The sequence below is a fragment of the Talpa europaea genome (assembly GCF_964194135.1).
Source record: "Talpa europaea genome assembly, chromosome: 10".
NCBI lineage: Eukaryota > Metazoa > Chordata > Mammalia > Eulipotyphla > Talpidae > Talpa > Talpa europaea.
Genome location: NC_140077.1, coordinates 88731699 through 88753274, shown reverse-complemented (window position 1 = coordinate 88753274; position 21576 = coordinate 88731699). Strand labels below are relative to the sequence as shown.

Here is a 21576-nt window from a genome sequence, read left to right as displayed (position 1 = left end):
TCTTTACTTTTCAGTTAGAAACAATCATTTTTGTCATGTTAATTAAATGGTGAAATACTTGGGGTTTTTCCAGTGCCTCAACACCTCATTAATTCATGCTGATTGAGAAAGATTTCCTAGAATTGGCACAGAATCAATACACAGTTAGAATTGAAGAATATATATCAAATGGGGGCAATTTTTTCTTTCAATTATTCAGTAACATGAAGAAGTTAATTTTAATCTCTGAAAAATGGCTAGTGAACTTAATATTTGAAAATAACATTTTTATAACTTCTTTCTAAAATCTGTTTTACACATATCAATTACTTAGTGAATTTTTCCACTGATAGGGAAGTCTCAAAATCATTATAATGTATGGAATTATTGTAATGTATAACAAAATCGTTGCCATTGATCTGGAAATTAGTAGTGACCAAGTAAAAGATGTTTTAGTATATGTTATTTTTGTTTTTAAACTTCAGGTGTATGCTTTTTAATAAGATATTTTGCCTTCAATAATTTATGTGTATATTCACAAATTCTTATCTGAGTAATACTCAAATTTTCAATGTAGTGAAAAACTGTACTGAGATGTAGTATGTATATTATTTTGCCGGATACTCTGATAAGATAAAATGTCTTGATTCTTAATTGTTTGAAATGACACTTTGTTAGGATTGTTTAGTGGATGAAGATGGCGTTTTCACAGATGCTGCAGGTCCTAAACTTCAACACAAAGCTGTCCTTGAAGAGGGAACAGATGTGGGTAAGTATTGTCTATGCTCTGTTATGTGTGTTTTCTGAAAGGCAGCAGCAGTATCTTGTGCTGGCTCTTCTCTCATACTTTTATAGCTTAAAATAGAGTTTGAGACAGTTTTCATTTTTTTGCTTTGAAGTTGTTCCATTTGTTTGAGCTAATCGGGGCATGATTTAGTACGACAGAGATAATATTCAGCAGTAAGGTGAGATCAGGCCTTGAGACTACATGCCAACCACCTATCAGTGCTCACTATTCCTTCTCTGACAGTTGTAAATTGCTGACTCTGTAGCAAGGCCTATGTGTTACTTTCTTGGGTGTCCTTGAAGTCTGGACTCTTCTATCTGCCTAATTATGGACCTAGCAACCCATACCTTTTCTGCCCAAACTAAGGCTAATTAGACCTGGGTATTATTTTCCTGGAATTGTAACAAATTACCTAAGTCTAGTGGCTTAAAACAGAATTTATTCTCTCACTGTTTTGGAGGCCAGAAGTCTGAAATGAGGTATTGGTAGTTGTACCCCCTCTGCAAGCCCTGTGGAGGACGCCAGCCTGGCCTCCTCTTAGCTGGGGGAGGCACCTGGAAATCCTGGCACTCCTCGGTATACAGCTATTGCATTCCAGACTATGGCTCTGTTGGCACCTGAGCTGCTTTGATCTTTTGTTTCTGAGCAGCCTCTCCTTTTATTATACAGATACCAGTTACTGAACTTAGGGCCCCCCTATCCCGGGGTGGTAGCATCTAAACTTGATTATATATGCATAGCTCCTATTTCCAAATTAGGAGGCATTCACAGATATTAAGGGTATTCTGGATAAACATATATTTGGAATCTTTCAATACGTGTGTCCCATGTCTTTTTTGGGGAAAAATTTGAACCCACTATTTTTACTTTCTTCTGGATTATGGAAAACCATTTTGAGATTTATGGTATGAATGATTATGTCTCTGAATTTCAGATACATTTCCTTTGAAGAGCCACGTTAATTGCGTATCTGGAGTCTGATTAAGTTTTTCCGGTCTCCGCTTTGTATGCCAGGAAATTCAGATTATGCTATTGATACCTGTCATCCATTGGTGCAGATTTAGTATTTCTAGAAGTGTAGAGCATTACTAGAATTTTTGTTGTCTAACTTTAAAACTATGTCTAATCTAAGATTTAATGATTTTTTTTTTCAAGTTATAAAGATGCTTCAAGCTGCAAAGAATTTGTTGAAAGAGGAAAAGTTGGTACACAGCTATCCCTATGACTGGAGAACTAAGAAACCAGTGGTTATTCGTGCCAGCAAGCAGTGGTTTATAAATATCGCAGACGTTAAGTCTACAGCCAAGGTATAAAGGGCTTCTCCTGCAGGGGCTTATCCTTCCCTCAGTATGAAAGGGTTGAGTATGAGGTTGAGGTGGGATCTTGCTTTTACTACTATTTCATACAATGTGGATTTGGAGTCAGAGAATCTCAGATCTGGAACTACCTTAGATTTCCATTCCTTCATTATGCTAGTGGGGAAAATTGGGCTAAAGAGTCTGAGTGAATTCCTGCATGCAGTCAGTGAAAGCTGCTCCCTTTGGGACAGTGCTGAGTTTAGCAAGTATTTTAACCTCTCAGAACCTGTTTTCTATATATATATAAACCTGCTTCAAGGGATGGGTGAATTAAAGCTCCCACAACAGTTTCTGGCACAAAATAGGCATTTAATAACTCTCTAAACCCTTTCCCTCCTTAAGATTGAAATTTCAGTCCCTTTAGAAAGTACTGGTATTCTGGATAAACATGTATTTGGAATCTTTCAATACATGTGTCTTATGAACAACTTGATTCTATTGCATGAAAGAGCTCAGAAGTCTATTTGTTAATCAGGCTGAATATACAGATATTTTACAGGTTGCATCTACTATATTACTGTCATTAGTTGGCTCATTTGTTGGCCTGGGAATTTGGAGCTCTAGTTAGGTCAGTGCATAGCAATTTATATTTTGTATGTTTGTATAGAGTAGACAACTATGATGTTTTTTTTTCTTTCATTTTTATGTTACTGTGATGCCTGTTTTCCTTGTGCATGTTAAAATTTGTAATTTTCAGCTCTGTAGACTAATGGTTGTAGAACATCTGAGTCTCATTGCAGTTTTCTGAAGCCAAGTTGGGTTTTTAGCTTCCTTATATGTACAATTTCCAACTATTACTCTTTGTGGGAATGGATAAGACAGTGTTTTCATTACCCACCTTCAATAAAAATGAACTTTTGCACCTCTTCTGCCACTCAGCTTCTTACTCCCTACCCACTGGATTATTTTGAAGCAAATTTTAGGCATTATTTGTTCCATAAATACTTCAGCATGTATATTTGAAAAATAAGGACTCTTTAAAAGTGCCATTATTGACACTTTAAAAAAGAAATAGTTATTCCTTAACAAAATCAAATATCTCGTTGGTATTGGCATTTCTTAGATTTTTTAAACCAAGTATTAATCAAATTGAATTGTGGATGTTTCCATTCTGTCAGTAGGTGGTGCTACAGAAGACTTGGGTGGGGTGGGGTGGGCATATCTGGTAATTAGGTGGTTGGGTAAGTGAGGAGACTTTGAACACGCTCTGAAAACATTAAGGTATTTTTATTAATGAAGAGAAGAGTTTTTCAAAATAAGTTTGCATAGTTTGGCCTTTTTGTGATTATTATCCAACATTTTGTTATACAGTTCAGCTTTTGATAATTGATGACAGGAATCAAATATTAGCAGTTTGCAGTTGGGAGGAAAGAAAGAAGGGAGGGTGGAGAGATCATAAATAGAAAGTGACTTATTTTGAGAGTATTTTCTGTATTTTAAACCATTACAATGTAAAATTAGGTTCTATAACAGTCCTTGTTTGTCAGCCTAAAACAATAGCTTAATTTTTTTAAAAAAGATTTATTTATTTATGCAAACAAGAGCTGGGGTACAGGCCAGAGATGTGGTGGGTGAGAGGATTTACCAGAGACAGAGTGGGGAACAGAACAGGCAGATTGACTGAAGTACACTCTTGAGGGGAGCAGCAGGCGAGTCAGGAGAGGTCTGCTGCGCCATGTGGGTTACTCCCTGGCTGGCTGGGGATCGAACTCGTGCTGCAGAGGCTGCAGATTGCTTCATAGTGTGGTGCTTAACCCCTTGCAGCTCTAGGGAGGCCCCAACAATAGCTGAATTTTTAAACATTTAAAGAATAGCATTGAAATCAAGTTGGAATTGAGTTTAATATAATTATAGTACTTCCACTGTTATTAACAGTTGTGCTCTAAAGTGTTTGGAAATTAGTATAAAACCTCTTTTCACATCCTCCAAAAGTGAAATCTGCTATTGATGTTATTTCTGTAGGTCCTTTGTGACCCTGTTTGAACTTTGCCTCCTTTGCTCTGAAGTCTGTTTTCTTTTGAGTGTATTTTTTTTGCACAGGGGAGATTAGGGCATGTGTCATTGACTTTCAGTATCCAAAAATAAAGAACTGTGTTAGAATAAATAGTTACAGCTCTAGAAAAAATTGTTGTGCCTTCTCTCACTAGGCTTGATTTATGAATCTATTGCAGGAATTGTTAAAAAAGGTGAAGTTTATTCCTGGATCAGCACTGAATTCCATGCTTGACATGATGGATAGGCGGCCATATTGGTGTATATCAAGGCAAAGAGTTTGGGGTGTTCCAATTCCTGTGTTTCATCATAAGACAAAAGATGACTTCTTGATTAACAGGTAGAACTTTGTGAAATTTTTTAGCATTTTTAAGTGAGTTCATTTTTTTTTTAATGCAAAACTAGTGGGCTGTTAAACCTAAGGTGTATTTTTATTTATTTATTTATTTAATTTATGCACACACGAACTGGGTTGTAGGTCAGAGGTACAGGGGTGAGAGGATTCACCAGAGACAAAGTGGGGAGCAGAACAGGCAGATCTACTGAAATACACTGCTGAGGGGAGCAGTGGGTGAGACAGGAGATCTACTGTGCCATGTGGGTCAGCTTCCTGGTCAGGGATCAAACTTATGCTGCAGTGGCTGCTATACCTTGATAGTTTTGAGACTTCAACCCCTGCAACACCAGGGAGACTCTTCAGGTGTATTTTAAATAAAATATTCTAAACTTATCTTTTCAGGGGAGTAAAATAGAAATTTCAGAAAGATCTTTTCAAAAGGCTGAAACTTTCACAACTGCATTTTTATTTCAATGTAGATACTTGGAAGCAAAGACTCCTTTTTTTCCTTGATGATTCATTATTTCTACTGTGTCTACAGTGATAGATAAGGTGTCAGGAATTCTGAGGTGTCTGTGGAGGAACCTGGTATATAATTTTTCCTTTGGAATTACTCTCTTCCTCTGAGTTTACTCTTTTCAGTAAAAATGGCAAATGTAATTAGATCCTTTGAAATGTAAGGAAGTATGATATTATATTTTTTCTGATGATGATTATACTTCATTTTTCCTGGGGTGGTTTTTTTGGTATGACAATTTATTCAGAGTAGAAAAACTTATATTTGTAAAAGACCTTTTTCTAATCCAGACACTATTGAGCCAGTGACCAAATCTGACCCAGTGCCTGACATTAATGAGATGATCATCTCACTGGTAAATGTCTCCAGTAAATGAGGGAGACTCAGTAACTGATGTGGAAAGAAAGGGGAATGCGAGTCTTCCCTTCTAGGAAAACAGCCCAGGTTTTCATTCTCTTTGGGTAATTTTGTTTTCATCTGATTAGAGGATGTTCTGCTAATTTATGCTGTAACATGAGGAAAGAGTTTGAGCACATTTTGGTGTTTTCGCATTTCATCAGCTGAGGCTTCCGAGATTTTTGAAGGCATGGAGACCAGCAAATCATGGGGAATTCAAAAGACTGTGTGTATCCTTACCTTGGGGCTCATTATTATTTTGGTAAAAGCTTCTGTTTCGCAGTGTTGACATGATCAATATTTTTCAGATGCTGTTTTTGGTAAATGGTTGTGTTTCAGGGGGTTTTATGTTGATTAAGTAGGGTTTTTTTGTGTGTGTGTGATTACCTCTAGTCACACCATAGGTATGCTCTCAGTATCCTTTGAGGTTTCTTCTCAGTTTGAAATACACCTTATGGCACTCCCTCATGGGAAATCTGACACCTTAGGGCGGCTTGGCTCAGAGGGCAGCACTAAAGCTCTGTCTGAGGCTGACATTGAGCCAAGAAGCCTCTCCTGAGCTCCAGTTACAGAGGATGTGGCACAGGAGATTAGGCAGGAAATTTTACAAAGTACCTAGCCAGTAGAGGGCTCAGCTGGAGCTGAGGCCTGGCAGGGAAGCCTCACCTGTGTGCAGTAAGCTGTGTGAGGAGAACAGGAAGATAACCACTGAGCAAGGTTGGTTGGGGGAATTGTGAGTCTTGAATACTCGATTGAGGAGTATTAAGTAGCGCTGTTAAGTAGGCATGAGGAGTAAGAGTATGTTTTAGGAAAAGAAACTAGAGGCTAGAGAACAGAAAGTCATTGTGAGGCTGTTTCACTCTCAGAGTTTGAAGCTGAGACTCTTGGGCCCAAATATTGTTGTTCATGTTCTTATAATCTGTAAACTCCTACTCTTCTAAGACCTCTATTAAGAATTAAAGCTGAGATCAATTTACACAGTATTGTTTAAAATTCTACACTTGAGAATTTTCTTTTAAGAAATGTTCTTAAGCCAATGCCATTGCTTCCCATTCTTTTCAGTATTTAGAGAACAAGATTTTTTTTTTTTATGTATTTTTATTTATTTATTTGTTTGTTTGTTTGTACATGCACTGGGTACAGTCAGAAGCGCAGGAGGGTGAGAGAATTCACCAGAGCCAGAGCGGGGAGCAGAGCAGGCAGAAGGACCGAAGTACACTGCTGAGGGGAGCAGCGGGCGGCAGGAGAGGTCTGCGCGCCATGTGGGACCCTCCCCCGGTGGCCGGGGAGCAGCCGGGGATCGAACCGGCGCCGCAGAGGCCGCGGGCAGCTTCACAACCCAGCGCTCAACCGCTGCGCCACTGGGGAGGCCCAAGAGAACAAGATTTTTAGGGAATCTTCTTGAATTGATTCAGGTGGACCTGTATGTATATATTAGTAAGCAGAGCTGACTAGTTTATTTGATCATTATTTCGTTGACCATTTTTCAGTAAGCTAAGGGGAATACACATGAGTTTGTCAGAGAAACGAAGACAGTTTTTATTAGGTATCATTTGCATTTTATTTACAGTTAGTACATTTACATGGTGTGTTACAGATTCTTTTCTCCGCATCTACCATTCTGTTGCTTGATGTTACTTGATTTCTGATTTTTGAAGTCGCAGTAGTATACAGAATATTGGCCTACAGAAATGACAGATGAAATCAGCCATATCGTCTGTCAATTCATAGGTCATCTTCCTGAACACTACCTCTTAGTGATGGCTGAAATCCTCCTCCATTGTTGGGTTCTTTTCGAGCCATAACACTTGACTCAAGGAAATGGATTATCCTTTTTCCACCTTAATCAAATGAGATTATCCTGTTTCCACCTTAATCAAATGAGAATTAAGTGACCATGATTTTTTTGTCTGTCTTGGTTATTATACCCTATGTTGTTAAGTTGGCAAGTTGGTAACCACCAAAAGTAACAGCATCTCCACTGGAAATTGATACACAGTCCACATGGAGTTGCTGTTACAATTGATAGCTCCAGGAAGCATATCAAGACTCCTACCTGAGTCCATAAGTTATCTTAATATAACTTGTTTCAGACGAGAATCTTGATATTTAAATGTTGTGACTAGTGGATTTGAAACTCATGTTTAATTTTGATTTCAGTTGATTTGCACTTAATTTTTGTATTTGTATTAATTTCTGACTCTAACATTATCGAACATTTTTCTAAATCTGTAGTATGAATTTATAATTTAGTTGAAAACCTATTCCTAGTTAATAAAGACAAATACTTTATAAGTACAAAGAAAAAATTAAGAAACATTTGCTACCTAGAAAGGAATTGTTAAGTTTCTTTCATTTCACATGATTGTAATCAATTTAACAATATTATTGTAATAGTTACTATACATTTCTAGAAAACTCAGCCCTTGATTTCTGGAAATTACAAGAAATTGACTAGGATAGGCAAATGAACTTTAATCAGCTGGAGTATTTGCTTTTGCCACCTCACATTTTTTCTCATGTTAGTAATGAAAAAAAAAATTTTGGTGAAAAAAATTGATACTATTCATTAAAGATAAATTTCTCCAATCATTTCCTTTCATCTTTAAGACATAAGTGAAATGTTACATCAAAAATAAAATTTCCCAATTTCATTGTGTTCTAAAAGTTACTACTTATGAAACATTTATCATCTTACCTCATTGTTATTCCAGTAACTTGCAGAAGAAAAGACGTCATAGATCCTCAGTACATCTTTTGCTTTTATAAAGTTACAAACACAGGAAATAGTGGGGAGGCAGCAACAGTTTCTTCACTACCTATTCATCTTAATACTGCTAAATTGCTGTAACACACTAAATAAGCCCCAGCCCAGCTGATATCAAAGTTCAGAATGATTGGTTGGCGTTACAGTTGCTCATGCTATACCTAGTGAATATTCACTGATTGGAAGCTAGGAAGGGACACGTGATGCATGTGGTTAGATAAGGTCCTTGCGTAAAGTGCAAAGTTTTATGGCGGACTTATTGCTTTATAAAACACAGCGTTAAAATGGAAGGAGGATATAGATTATGTAGTGATAAGGAGTTTCACCCGTTTTTATCAACAGTGATTTATAATGATCTTAAAGTTATTAGTTAACTGTGTGTTTGTGCTAAGAGATTAACAAAGTGGCTGAATTTTTAAATTTCCGAAGATGAATTCTGACTTCTTTGTATTTTTTTCTGAAGGACATTTAGTATCACTAAGAAATGCCTTTAAAATTGTTTCAACACTTCTTAAAGCATGATCTCAGCTTCCTTATAAAAATTACACTTCAAAGTATCTTAAGGAAATAGAAGACTAATATACAAGAATACATATGTATGGACATCTGATACAGTTGTTTTATGAGGCCCTCACTGTCCGTCAGTTTTGGAAGACTGACTATGCAGCCATTCAAATCTGTGTCCCCACCCCTGCTGGTTGCCAGCTCCCTGCAAGTACTCGCAGCCCACCAGACCTTAGGCTTAGTTAAGCTTTTATCTTTTACATTTTAAAAGACACAGGCTGTTTAATTTGATGTAGTCACAGCTATTTATCTTTGCCTTCACTATCACTGCTTTGGGTGATGTGTCTGTAAAGATGTCTTTGATGTGCATATCATGTAGTATTTCGCCTATATTTCCTTCTATGTATTTTATGGTTTCAGGTCTTATGTCTAGTTCTTTAATCCATTTTGAGTTGTTTTTTGTGTATGGTGTGAGGTAGTAGTCAAGAATGTAGTCGCTACATTCTTTTGCATGTAGCGACCCAGTTTTCCCAGCCCAATGCCCAAAAATAGATGACTGGATCAAGAAGATGTGGTACATATACACCATGGAATATTATTCAGCATTCAAAAAAGATAAACACATGCAATTTGCAGCAACATGGATGGCGCTGGAAGGGCTCATGCTCAGCGAAATAAGCCAGAAAGAAAAAGAAAAATACCGGATGGTCTCACTCATAGCAGGAATCTAGAAAACTTAAATAAGAGACCAGGAAAAAGAATAACTATAAGAAAGTAAAAATCAAAATCAACAAACAACTATGAACCAGAGACACTCTATGGAGGTTGGGAGGCGGGGAAAGGAGGGGTTGGGGTCAAAATAAGGGGGTTGCAATTGTATGGGGAATATAAAAATAAAATTAAAATTTAAAAAAGTAAATAAAAATAAAAAAAAAAAAAGACACAGGCTGGTAGTCTAGGGAGAGCTACCCACATTGGGCTTTGCAAGATGCTTTGAGCACAGAGAATTCCACAGCACTGAGAATCTTTGGAGCATTTGTGCAGCATTTACGTGTATTTTTTCCAAATTCTTTTTTGATTTTTGTTTGCACATTAAATTGGTCTTACCAATTTATGCTTATAAAGTATTGGTCTTACCTGTGAAGCCTGGTAGACCACCTCGAATTTGTAGGTGGTGTGTGTTCACTGCAAATTTTGTTTCTGAAACTCTCTGCCATAGTTTGTTCAGATTATTCAAGCGACCAGAGTACAAGTCAAGAGAAAGTTTTTACTCTTTGATACAAATTCCATGCACTTAAATTGTGATTTGTTTGGATTGAGAAAATGTTTTTGTCTTTGAAATTGGCATTCTTGCAAATTTTCTTTTTCTGCCCTAGCTTCAATTGTCATTTAATTTTCCTGTGTTTTAAATAAAAGTAATATAGTTGTCTAAGACCTCAAATAGCACTGTGGAAAGAACATAAACACTGAAATACATTTAGTAAAGTAAGGAAAGCAAATCTTTAATCCATGAGACTCTCTTTTAATGAGATCAGAGTCTTTCCTCTCTTTAAACTGTTGCATATTTCATTTAGATCCATTAGAAACAATTTCCTTTTATCCAGATTCATATGCATGTTATGAGAAAAACATTGGGTCATTTCATTTTTTTGATAGTGTATGTAGTTTTATTCATGAAAACTTTTTTAAAATTAGATTAAAAAAAGGATTATTTTCATTGGTGTTGATAACATAGTGTGGTAATTTCATTTCTAGTAAGTGTAACTTGGTAAATATAAAGAAAAACCAAAATAGTCTTTCCTCCTTGCTGAAATAAGGGACTTTTATGAATTAAAAAATATATTTGTAAGTAAGGTGTATACATATATAAATGCAAGCTTAAACTTCTTTCATTGAACATTGTATTAAGTGAATTACCAATACCTTTATAAGAAAATATAGCAATTAAAATGTCAATTTTAGTTAGATTTGTGGAGTCGTTCACTAATCTCCATGGGATTTAATAGTTGCCTTAACAGACCCACTGCAAAATTGGAATCTTTTCTTGTTGTTTTGTATTTTTATTATGGACTTATTAGTAAGGTAATTGAATATAGTTAAGTAATATTTAAAGTACAGTTCTTAAGCTTCATTGAATTGTATGAAATTTAGGGATAGTCAAAAGAACTTCAGTTCTGTTAGGTATTGAATTTGGTATTGTCAAGTAGATAGTAGATATGTAAGTATCACCTATAGCTGTCAAGTTACTGAGTAAAATATTAGGACTTTTTTCTTTTTTTAAGACTAAAATTTTTCATATATCCTTTTTCCTCACAGTGTGTCCCTGTGTTTGTAGAAACTGAAGCTAAGAACTAGTCTAGTGTATCCCTGTCAGTTTTTAATAAATCACAGGTAGACTCTGGTCTTTGGACTTGGTACTTGCTCTGTCAACACTTATTTCCTGAGACTCCCTGGTCCCCTGACTTCATCTCTGGTTCATGGTTTCGTTATAATGGGTAGTAAGAGTGTTTCACCTCTACTTATTATCAGTAAACCCCAGAGATGAGGACTGAGAGTTCACAGGGCAGTGGTTGTCTTTATAGAAGAGTTAGTAAGAATGAATAGAGATGTATAAATAGAATTGAATCGTGATTTAGTGGTGTTGGGGCCTGGATTTACCTGTGCCACTTGTTTAGGTTCTTGACTGAAGGAACGACGAGGTCCAGGAGCGTTTCTATCAAGACATACTAATGTCCACAGCCTCTGCAGCGTGGGTTCGATTCCCGGCCAGCCAGGGAACTACCCACATGGCGCGGCAGACCTCTCCTGTGCCGCCACTGCTCCTCTCAGCAGTGTGTTCAGTCCATCTGCTTGTTCTGCTCCCCACTCTGTCTCTGGTGAATTCTCTCACTCTTCCACACCTCTGGCCTGTACCCTAGTTCTTGTATAAAAATAAATTTTAATAATAAAAAAAAGACCTAAAATGTTTTTCTGTGAATTCAGTCAAGAGTGCTTTTAAAGTGCATTGAAAAATATAATGTGTGGTTTCCACACAAATGCTTTTATTTTGATTAATAATAATCCTAACATCTTTATCTGATTTTCTAAATGAATGAAATTTGAACCATCTGCTTTTACTTTTTTTTTTTATGTTTTTATTTCCAACACATTTGAAACTGTTTTATTGCTTTATTTTACTTTTCACTAAAATTGCAATCTAGTGATCCATTGCAAGAATAAAAAGGTAAAATGACACATTTTAGATAAGCATTCTTTTTGATGAAAATTTCATAACTGGTATGAGTAGCATATCTGGGTAATTGTGTATGTATAAATGTACTTTGCTAGTATCTTTTTAAATTTCTCTTAGAGTAATAACATTAGGTTTATTCAGATTTTTTATTATAGTGTATTCATATTTTCTTGACTGATAAAATGTTCTGTGTAAACTACATAAAACAGTAATATGTAACTAAATATTATCATATAACTAGTTATTGCAGGTTTTATGGTCTCATATCACAAAAAGTTTATCTTGCTGTTAAAGTCCATCTAAAATGTGTAACTATATTGGAAATATGGAGTTGTGCCCATTTTAACATTCTTTTCATTTCTTTTAGTGTTTGGGTACTAGTAGCATTACACTTTTTGATCTACTTTCCATAGTATACCAACTCTATTTCACATCTCAATTTGTATAGCATGTTTAATTTATAATTCCCATTTGATTTTTGCTTCCCACAACAATTTTTTATAAGTACTTTATTTTACTCATGAATTATCAGACCCAAAGAGGTAAAAAAAAAGTTTATCCCATGTTGTTAATATTAATAAGAAGCAGATCCAGATTAAGGACTTAGTTTCTCCATTTTTTGTGAGCTCCTGTGGGTTTACACTTAAGCTTTTTACTGCATTAGTAGTGTGATAGAAAGGAGGATGGTTTAAAAAGTTAGCTCTAGTATGTATATTTTAATCTTTAAATATTACTGTGGACATGCGTTTTGGTAATTTGGTCAGCAAAATTAACTGTCTAAATTGACCCGACTTCAGAAAATCCATACATCATGTTTACATAATACTTATTAATATGTACTAGACATTGCTTGAGGCATTTTATATGTAAACTTGGTTAATATTTCAATCACTCTTAATGGTACTGTGAGGTTTTTACAGACTGAGGTACAGAAATGTTCATTGCTTTGCCAGGTGTCTCATAGCTGGTAAGTGGTGAGTCAGAGATTGTGCCAAAGCTGCGTGGCTCCAAGATCCATGGTCCCTCAGTGGAAGCAACTAGAGGAAATTGTGCTGTCGTAAAACTATGATAATAAATCAAAAGTGTGTTATTCCTGTGAGAATATTTGTGTAAATATTTCTGAGCTTTTCAAATACATGATAACTATTTCTTCCCAAGGAATCCATTTCAGTATTCATTTGATGTGCATTCATTGGCTTTCTGTTGTGAGGCACTGTGCTAAGTGTTATGTGGACTGTTTTCTTTAGTTTACAGTCATTTTGCAGGAGTGCGTAGGGTCACTGAGTGTAAGTTCCACCAAGGCAGGGGCTTTCCCTGCCTTGTCCACTGCTGTAGCTCTGGTGTCTGGAGCAGTGTCCAAGACATTGGAGATGCTAATTAAATATTTTTTGGAACAAATGTAGCATTTTTAACAGAGAAGCAACCAAGCTTGGAAGTTGTATGTGACTCCATTATGGTCATGAGTAAACAAGAAGTAGACTTGTGCGTGGTAATATTTATAGAGAGTGGAGAATCAGAATACAGGCCTGGATATGTTACTCTGTGCTCTTGTGTGGCATTGCCTTAAGGATTTGGATTTAGTCCTGTGAGCGGTGAGGGGATGCCAGAAGTGTTTAGGATAATAGAAACAGTTTTAGGAATGCAGCTCCCAAGGATGTGGCATGTAAATTAAAGTTCTTTAAAGTAAATTAAAAATGTTCAGTGTTAAAGTAATTAGTTGAACAATACTGTTTTGTCCCCACAACATAGCCAAACCATTGAGCATATTATCAAACTGGTGGAAGAACATGGCAGTGATGTCTGGTGGACTCTTCCTCCTGAGCAGCTTCTTCCTGAGGCAGTCTTGGCAAAGGTGAGCTCTTATGTGCCTTACATGACTTCACAACATGAGTAATGGTTTGCGGTTAAAAGGTAGTTACATTGTCTGGTGAGTTTAGTCACCAGAACCCACAGTTGAGAGCAAACACCTTTGTTTTGCTGTAGAAGCTTGGTATTAAATGTGCAGGGGGAGAGGGATGGCTACTGGTTACCCTGATGAGGATCACTGTGGGTTGTAACTCTTCGGTCACTATGAGAGCAGTGTCCAGCACTGGAACTGTAGGGTCTGCAGTAGATCTAACTGGTTGCATCACACATCAAAAAATCCAAATTGGAAGATTAATTTCAAGAAAATCAGATCATAGTTTATAGTTACATTGTTACTGTAGTTACTATAAGTCAGTTTAATTACAATGGGAAAAGTGTAACTAAGTTGCCAAATCCCTTTTACGGGCAGTTGGGATAATTGTACTTAGTTAAAAATGCTTGATGTTCTGATGGTGTTTATTGTATATATTGTGAGCCTTGGGTATAAAATGCTTTGACATTGTCTAGGTTGGTGGCCGTGATGCCTTGGAATATGTTCCAGGTCAGGATATTTTGGACATCTGGTTTGACAGTGGGACTTCGTGGGCTCATGTTCTTCCAGGTAATTTTAAATGATTGTATTGTGATCAGTACCACTCAAGCAGTTCTCAAAATAGATGAATGTTACTTAGAAGAAATCTATTATAGTCAACTCTTTTTTTGTCTTATCTGGAAAATATGCTGCTATAATATAATGTTAGATCTGGAATATCTGGAATAGCCCATGGAGATTATTTAATCCAATGATTTCTAAACTTGTTTTCTGAATGAAAATTTTTTTTTAAAGATTGGTTTATTTATGCAAGAACTGGGGTGTAAGCCAGAGTGCAGGGGGTGAGAGGATTCACCAGAGACAGAGTGGAGAGCAGAACAGGCAGATCTACTGAAATACACTGCTGGGGGGAGCAGTGGGCGAGTCAAGAGAGGTCTGCTGTGCCATGGCCGGGATCGAACTCGTGCTGCAGTGGCTGCTGATAGCTTCATAGTGCTGAGACATAACCCCTTGTGCCACCAAGGAGACTCCTGTTCAAGTTCTTTTGTACTATTGTACTTTGTCTTTCTGTGGCTTTCTACACAGACTGTGTCTTGCTACACAGCACACTAAATACACCTAGTGAGGGTAAGTTTTTGACTCACTTGATAAAGAGAGGAAGGCGAACTGGGCAGAAGTTAGAGGGGAGCAATAAGAGATGGATCAGGCTGTTCCTCACATGGCTATGCAGAGCAGTCTTTGAGGTCCTGTTTGCATGCTGGAGCAAAGAAATGTGGGGGCCGCTCTGCCTTGAAGCTAGCCACTGTTAGAGGGCTGAAAGGGACTGTCCTCAAGTTTGACTTGAGTTGTCTGTCTTTCTGGAGCTAGGCCTCACTGTGGAGAGGACAGAAATGGGATTCCTATTTATATGTAAACATGTATTTGCCTCAATTTGGCCTTCCTTCAGCTGAAGATATTTGAAAAGTAAAATGCATACATAAGTTCATGGTGATGCTGTTATAGCTGATGAGTAACTGATAAATTCATAATGGCCAGATTTGAGTTGCATGTTGGTAAAGTATAATTTTTTGGTAGCAATTTCAGAATTACCATTTTCATAAGTTTCTTCCACTGTATTTAAGAGACGATATTACCAGTGTAGGCACTTTGTTTTCCTAAATTTTACTGAAAATTTAGGCAAATAGTGCTACATGAGATTAAGGTAAGGTTAAGAAGGGTTAGCTGCTGCTCTCACCTTGGGCAGCAACCTCAGTTTCAGAAACGTGCTCGCCGTATGTGAAACAATACTTGTAAGGTACATTTGCCAGTTCGTTCATTGGTTTGGCCTTGGTGAGAATTGCTGTTCCTAGCAATTCAGACTTTTTAGAGGCTGAAGTGGTTTTACATTAGCAAATGCAGTTAGTGTGCACGGTAGACCTGGAGCCATTGCCTGGGTTAAGCTGCCTAAAAAAAAGCTGCCATTAAACCTCGCTGTGTAATGATAGGTGCCTGTCTTACCGTTTTTTAATTGTGATGCTCTTAACCAGTCATGAAGCATTTCTTTTTCTTTCCTGTTGTACTCAGGCAATGCAAAAGGAAAAAACATTAATTGCCACTTAAAGATATGTTGCCCGCATAGGCTACCAGAATATGAGCTCCTTCATGGATAATACAACAACCAAACTTTACTTTTTTTTTTTTTTAAATTTATTTATTTATTTATACAATTACTGGGTACAGTCAGAAGTGCGGGAGGGTGAGAGAACCAGAGCCAGAGCAGAGAGCAGAACAGGCAGAAGGACCGAAGTACACTGCTGAGGGGAGCAGCGGGCATGGCAGGAGAGGTCTGCATGCCATGTGGGACCCTAGCCAGTGGCCAGGGATCGAACCGGCGCTGCAGAGGCTGCGGGCAGCTTTGCAATCCAGTGCTCAACCGCTGCGCCACTGGGGAGGCCCTTTATAGCTCCTACCTATTCTCTCAGATCTCATTTTGTCTCCAAAAAATGTATATAAATTATAAATTACCAAATCTTATGAGAGCAGTCAGTAAGAAAGAGGTTTTTAATTGGCCTATATTCTATTATCGCCTCCTTATTTTTTTAAAAAAATTTTTTTCAAGATAGAATGAAGTGGGGAAGATGATATAAGATACTGAGTGAATTCATAGTTTGAGAAGCCATAAACCAAATGTAAATTTCTTGTTTAAAAACAAAAAGACCTCCCCTACTTTCCTGTGAAGGCTCATTGTACTTTTCAGTGGTTTGTATCACATCTCATTGAGGTGCTTTGAGATCTCCATATTTCCTGGAAGAGTACATTGTTGCAAAATAAAACTGATTTTGAGCTTAATTCTTCATTGAGATCTACTAATATTTAACATACATAACTGGTTTCACTTTTCACTGTCAGCATTTATAGCAGAAAGATTTGACTTACAAATTTTGATATCAGGTTCAGTGCCTGTTTCATTATGAATTCAAGGTCAAGAGAACTTAAGAAATTGAAACTCAGTCTTTCTAGAAGACACTGACATTTTAAACGTCTTTCATGGATGGGTAATGTCATACCATATTCTAAAACATTCTTTAAACTGTTACCATTGTTTATAAAAATTAATAAATTATATATATTTTAGAACAGTTTTAGGTTCATATCAAAGCTCAGTGGATAGTGGAGTTCCCATCCCCCTAAGCCTCTTCTGCCATAGTGGCCCCACTGTCAATGTCCTGTGCCAGAGGGGCCCATTGGTTATAGTTGCACTGGCATTGACAGATCATTATTGACAGGAGTTCATGGTTGACATGGAGTTAATTCTTGGCTTTGTTCATTCTTGTGGATTTTGACAAATGTGTAATGTTGTATCCATCATTATCATCCCACACAGTTTAACTCTTTTAATCTTCTTTCCCCCTTTTCAGCCCTACTTCCTGCTAGCCCCTGACAACACTGATCTTTTCACAAACTCTATCTATACTTTTGCCCTTTTCCCGAAAGTCTTGTTGGAGTCGTCCAATGTGTTCCCTTCTCAGATGTCTCAAGTATTGAGAGTTCCTCTGTGCCTTTTCCTGACTTGATAGCTTTTTTATTTTCTCTGTGCTGAATGGTCTGTTGTCTGGGGGTGCCACAGTGTACTCATCCATTCACCTACTCAACTAGTGAGTAATTAAAAACACTTCATTTCTTTTTTAAAATGAGATATAGTTTAACTAGAGGTGATCATTGTTTTAAATAGAAACTTAAGTTTATAACTTAGATTTATGAGTAACTTTTAAAGTTTGCCATCTTAATACATACACAGTACTGCTTTTAAAATAGCCTAATTTCAGGGCCTCCCTGGTGGCGCAGTGGTTGAGCGCTGAGTTGCGAAGCTGCCCTCAGCCTCTGCAGCGCTGGTTCGATCCCCGGCTGCTCCCCAGCCACCGGAGGAGGGTCCCACATGGCGCGCAGACCTCTCCTGCCGCCCGCTGCTCCCCTCAGCAGTGTACTTCAGTTCTTCTGCCTGCTCTGCTCCCCGCTCTGGCTCTGGTGAATTCTCTCACCCTCCCGCGCTTCTGACTGTACCCAGTGCTTGTATAAATAAATAAAAAAAAATCTTTAAAAAAATATATAGCCTAATTTCAAAAATAATTGTATTTTAGAAATTTAGTAAATATTTTGGTTTAAATTGTTTTTGTTACTTAGCATTAGGCACAAAAAAAGTTTGAGATAGTTTTCAATCCTTTGGGCAGTGATAGGAATCTTTCCTGGAGAAATAATCAGATGGGGGAGGAGGATGTGACACAGAGCCCCAGTTTCTACCAGTAGAAATAGGACCGAAAGGGGGGGGGGGCACACGCTCACATGGGCAGAGATGGGTAGCCATTGAGTTGGTTCTTGGAAAAATATCCGTGGGCGTGGGAAGTTTCGTGGAGGGGAATGTGAAATTTTAAAAAGTAGAGAGTACCAAAAAGCAGGATGCAGTAAAAGTCTTGATTTGCTAGCAAACACCAGTAAATGTTTGTCTCCATAGATAAAATACTAGAAGGAAATATGTTGAAATTAAGTGACTGTCTTGGGCCTCCCTGGTGGCGTAAGAGGTTAGGCACTGCACTGTGAAGCAATCCGCAGCCTCTGTAGCACGAGTTCGATCCCCGGCCAGCCAGGGAGAAACCCACATGGTGCAGCAGACCTCTCCTGACTTGCCCGCTGCTCCCCTCAGCAGTGTTTTTCAGTCAGTCTGCCTGTTCTGCTCCCCTCTCTGTCTCTGGTGAATCCTCTCACCCTCCGCATCTCTGGCCTGTACCCCAGTTCTTGTATACATAAATAAATAAATCTTTAAAAAAAAAAAATAAAGTGACTGTCTCTAGGCACTGGGACTGATTTTCTTGAACTTCTCACCATTTTACAAATTTTCCTAAAGTTATTTTGTTAGGAAAAAATAAGAAGCATTGCTAATACACATTTGTTAGAACAGGAAATAGTCCCAATAATTATATGAGATTTTATAGTAATTGTACAGTGTGCCATTCCTTGAATTTGACTGTGCTTTGTATTTCTTCACTGTCCAAGACTAAATTTCTCATCTTCACTTTGAAAGTTCTACAAGCATTACTTTTCTCATTTTCTGTCCAGAGGTTTACTATCATAAAACTACCCCCTTCCTGTTTCCACTGATTTCACACACCATCTTGAAAGACTCTTGCTTTTAGAAATTTTTGGGGGGCTACTCTTCTTTTACCAAGTTAAAAGAAGTCAGTATATTTCAAACAGGGAAAAGATACTGAGACTTGACCCTTAAAATGAATTAGTTGTTTGCGTTTTGCCATTTGGTTTTTTTTTTGTATGTAATAAATTTTTTTTTAATGTTGTGCTATTATTGAAATGGGCTGATGTCCTCTCATTTTATTCAGATGATAATGTGTATACGTTCTAGGACAGGATCATAGACATTTATTTTTAAAATAGCTTAAGGATAATGAATGATAATTTTTACAAATACTCTTTTTTTGCAAATATTCTTTCATAGAAAAACTGTTGGAAAAAAAAATACCAGGAAGACTTTCATAATTCTCCATCAGGAGATATCAGAGTGCCCTTTATGATATATCTTAATAATAATTAACATTTACTGAATGTTTATTATGTCTTAGCATTGTCCTAAGCGTGTTATAGTACTCCTCTAATCTCGACAAAAACCTGGCAAGTAAATTTTAGTGTTTTTCTCATTTAGTGAAGAGGAAATGGAAGCGTGAAAGGTCAGGCTGGGGCCCCAGCCCTGTGAGCTGCTACAGGCTCTGGACCCAGGCAGCTTCAGATGCTTTAATCCTGAGCACTAGAAATCCTGAGGCAGCAGGTTTTCTTAAAATTAAAAAAATTAGGTTTTAGACTTTTTTGTCAAGACTTGCAAGCAAGGGTTTTTCCAGGATGTCAGAACTTCAGTCTGATTCATGGTTGTGGACTGTCAGTGCTCATACACTAGGCCAGAAATAGGCATTTTTCAATGCAGTGAAAAGGGATTAGGGATCCTTTTCTGCTGTATTTCCTTATGTTGGGAAAGGATTTCAACCTGTATTCTGTCATTAATTAGCTCTTTGATTATAGCTGCATCAAAAAACTGGTTATCAGAAGTGCACATTTTGGATGGGATGGAATCCCATCCAGTCCCTAGCTCCCACCTCTTGCTTTAGCTCCTGACCTGTGCTTTTTTTTTTTTTTTTTTTCAATTGGGTCATTGTCAAATAGAAGTTCATTTGCTCTTTCGATTTTCTTTTTTTTTTTTCATAATTAATTTCCTTGTTGTGCATGATCTCTGATGCCAAATTGTCAAGGTTCAGAATCTGTTTAACTGTGTACTCTCTACATGAGCTGGGGCAAGTTAGAAACTGTCTTCACTTTCGTCATCTGTAAAATTGGGATCATAAAAATACAATGAAAGTCAAATGAATTAACATGAAATTATTTGCTGCTCAGCAAATTTTCCTTGAAATTGCATAAAGGATTTCCCTGGAATACTGATAACTATGAACTAGTTCCTAATTTATTTTTATTTTTTTTAATAGTTTTTTTTTTTTATAGAGGCATGTTTTATTTATTTGTTTGTTTGTTTGTTTTGTTTATACATGCCATGGGTACAGTCAGAAGCGCGGGAGGGTGAGAGAATTCACCAGAGCCAGAGCGAGGAGCAGAGCAGGCAGAAGGACTGAAGTACACTGCTGAGGGGAGCAGCGGGTGGCAGGAGAGGTCTGCGTACCATGTGCCACCCTCCTCCGGTGGCCAGGGAGCAGCCGGGGATCGAACCGGCGCCGCAGAGGCCGCGGTCAGCTTCGCAACCCAGCGCTCAACCACTGCGCCACCAGGGAGGCCCTAGTTCCTAATTTAGATAGTGTTTTAGTTACCTGTGGTTTGGGAGACTATACACCAAGTTTATTCTCTTTATCTAGATGAATAAATTGGCAGTGAGGATAACTGCTTGTGTGAATACTGTCTAGGCATTGGGCATCACATGATGCAATTAATGTGATGACATGTGCTACTATAACTCACATTTCTTTTTTTTCTTTTTAGGTTCTGAACAAAGAGCAGATTTGTATATGGAAGGAAAAGACCAGCTGGGGGGTTGGTTTCAGTCTTCCTTGTTAACAAGTGTGGCTGCAAGGAAACAAGCACCTTTTAAGTAAGTCTCTCCCTCAGCGAAGCCAGTACACAGAGCTGCTGCCTCTTGGCCAATCGCTACGTGAGGCCTCATGCTGAGTGACACACACGATGGAACACTGCCCTTACTAGCTTGCGCGCCCCCGTGTCCTGAGAAAAATGAGGTTGAAGTAAAAAAGGCGATGGCGTTACAGAAGTCTCATCACTGTGATACAGGTCATCACTCCCAGAAGAGGGGGCCTCGGCAGGGAGGATGGTGGGAAACCTGGGGAAAGGAAGTCCTGAGCTTGGGGATGGAAAAAGGGATACTCTGGGGAGGTGAAGAGCTGAGTTCCACAGCCTTACCTGTGCAGTGCCCACAAGCGGCTAAGGAAGGGAAACATTCCTTTATGAATTCTAGTAATTTAGGGATCCTTTGTAGACAATTGCTTTCCTTATTCAAATGTGCAGATAGAAGTGCTCATCAGGAAGATTCTTCCATAACTTGAGATTTTGCTATCTTACAGTAGCCCACTCCAGAGTCTTTACATGTTTGTTTTTTGTATCACTTGTTTTAAAAACCATGGAGCAGCACGTATTTCTCTTAGGTTGTCTATTGCAGGATAATTTCAAGGGATAACTGTCCTTTTTAAGACATACTTTTTCCTTGTTAGTTTTAATGATCAAGACCAGTGATAATATTCAGGAAATTTTCCATTGG

The 21576-nt window shown here is 37.7% G+C and overlaps 1 protein-coding gene across 1 annotated transcript in view; it reads left to right on the top strand.

The window, feature by feature from the left end:
• IARS2 (isoleucyl-tRNA synthetase 2, mitochondrial) overlaps positions 1 to 21576 on the top strand; it is a gene marked incomplete at its 5' end in the record, with an annotated part of 41000 nt that overhangs the window by 11153 nt on the left and 8271 nt on the right. Inside the window, 6 exons of the mRNA XM_084244741.1 lie at positions 658 to 748; positions 1922 to 2073; positions 4296 to 4456; positions 13619 to 13721; positions 14243 to 14336; positions 20790 to 20898. Of these exons, the coding sequence (XP_084100867.1) occupies positions 658 to 748; positions 1922 to 2073; positions 4296 to 4456; positions 13619 to 13721; positions 14243 to 14336; positions 20790 to 20898 (710 nt within the window). The remainder of the gene's footprint in view (positions 1 to 657; positions 749 to 1921; positions 2074 to 4295; positions 4457 to 13618; positions 13722 to 14242; positions 14337 to 20789; positions 20899 to 21576) is intronic.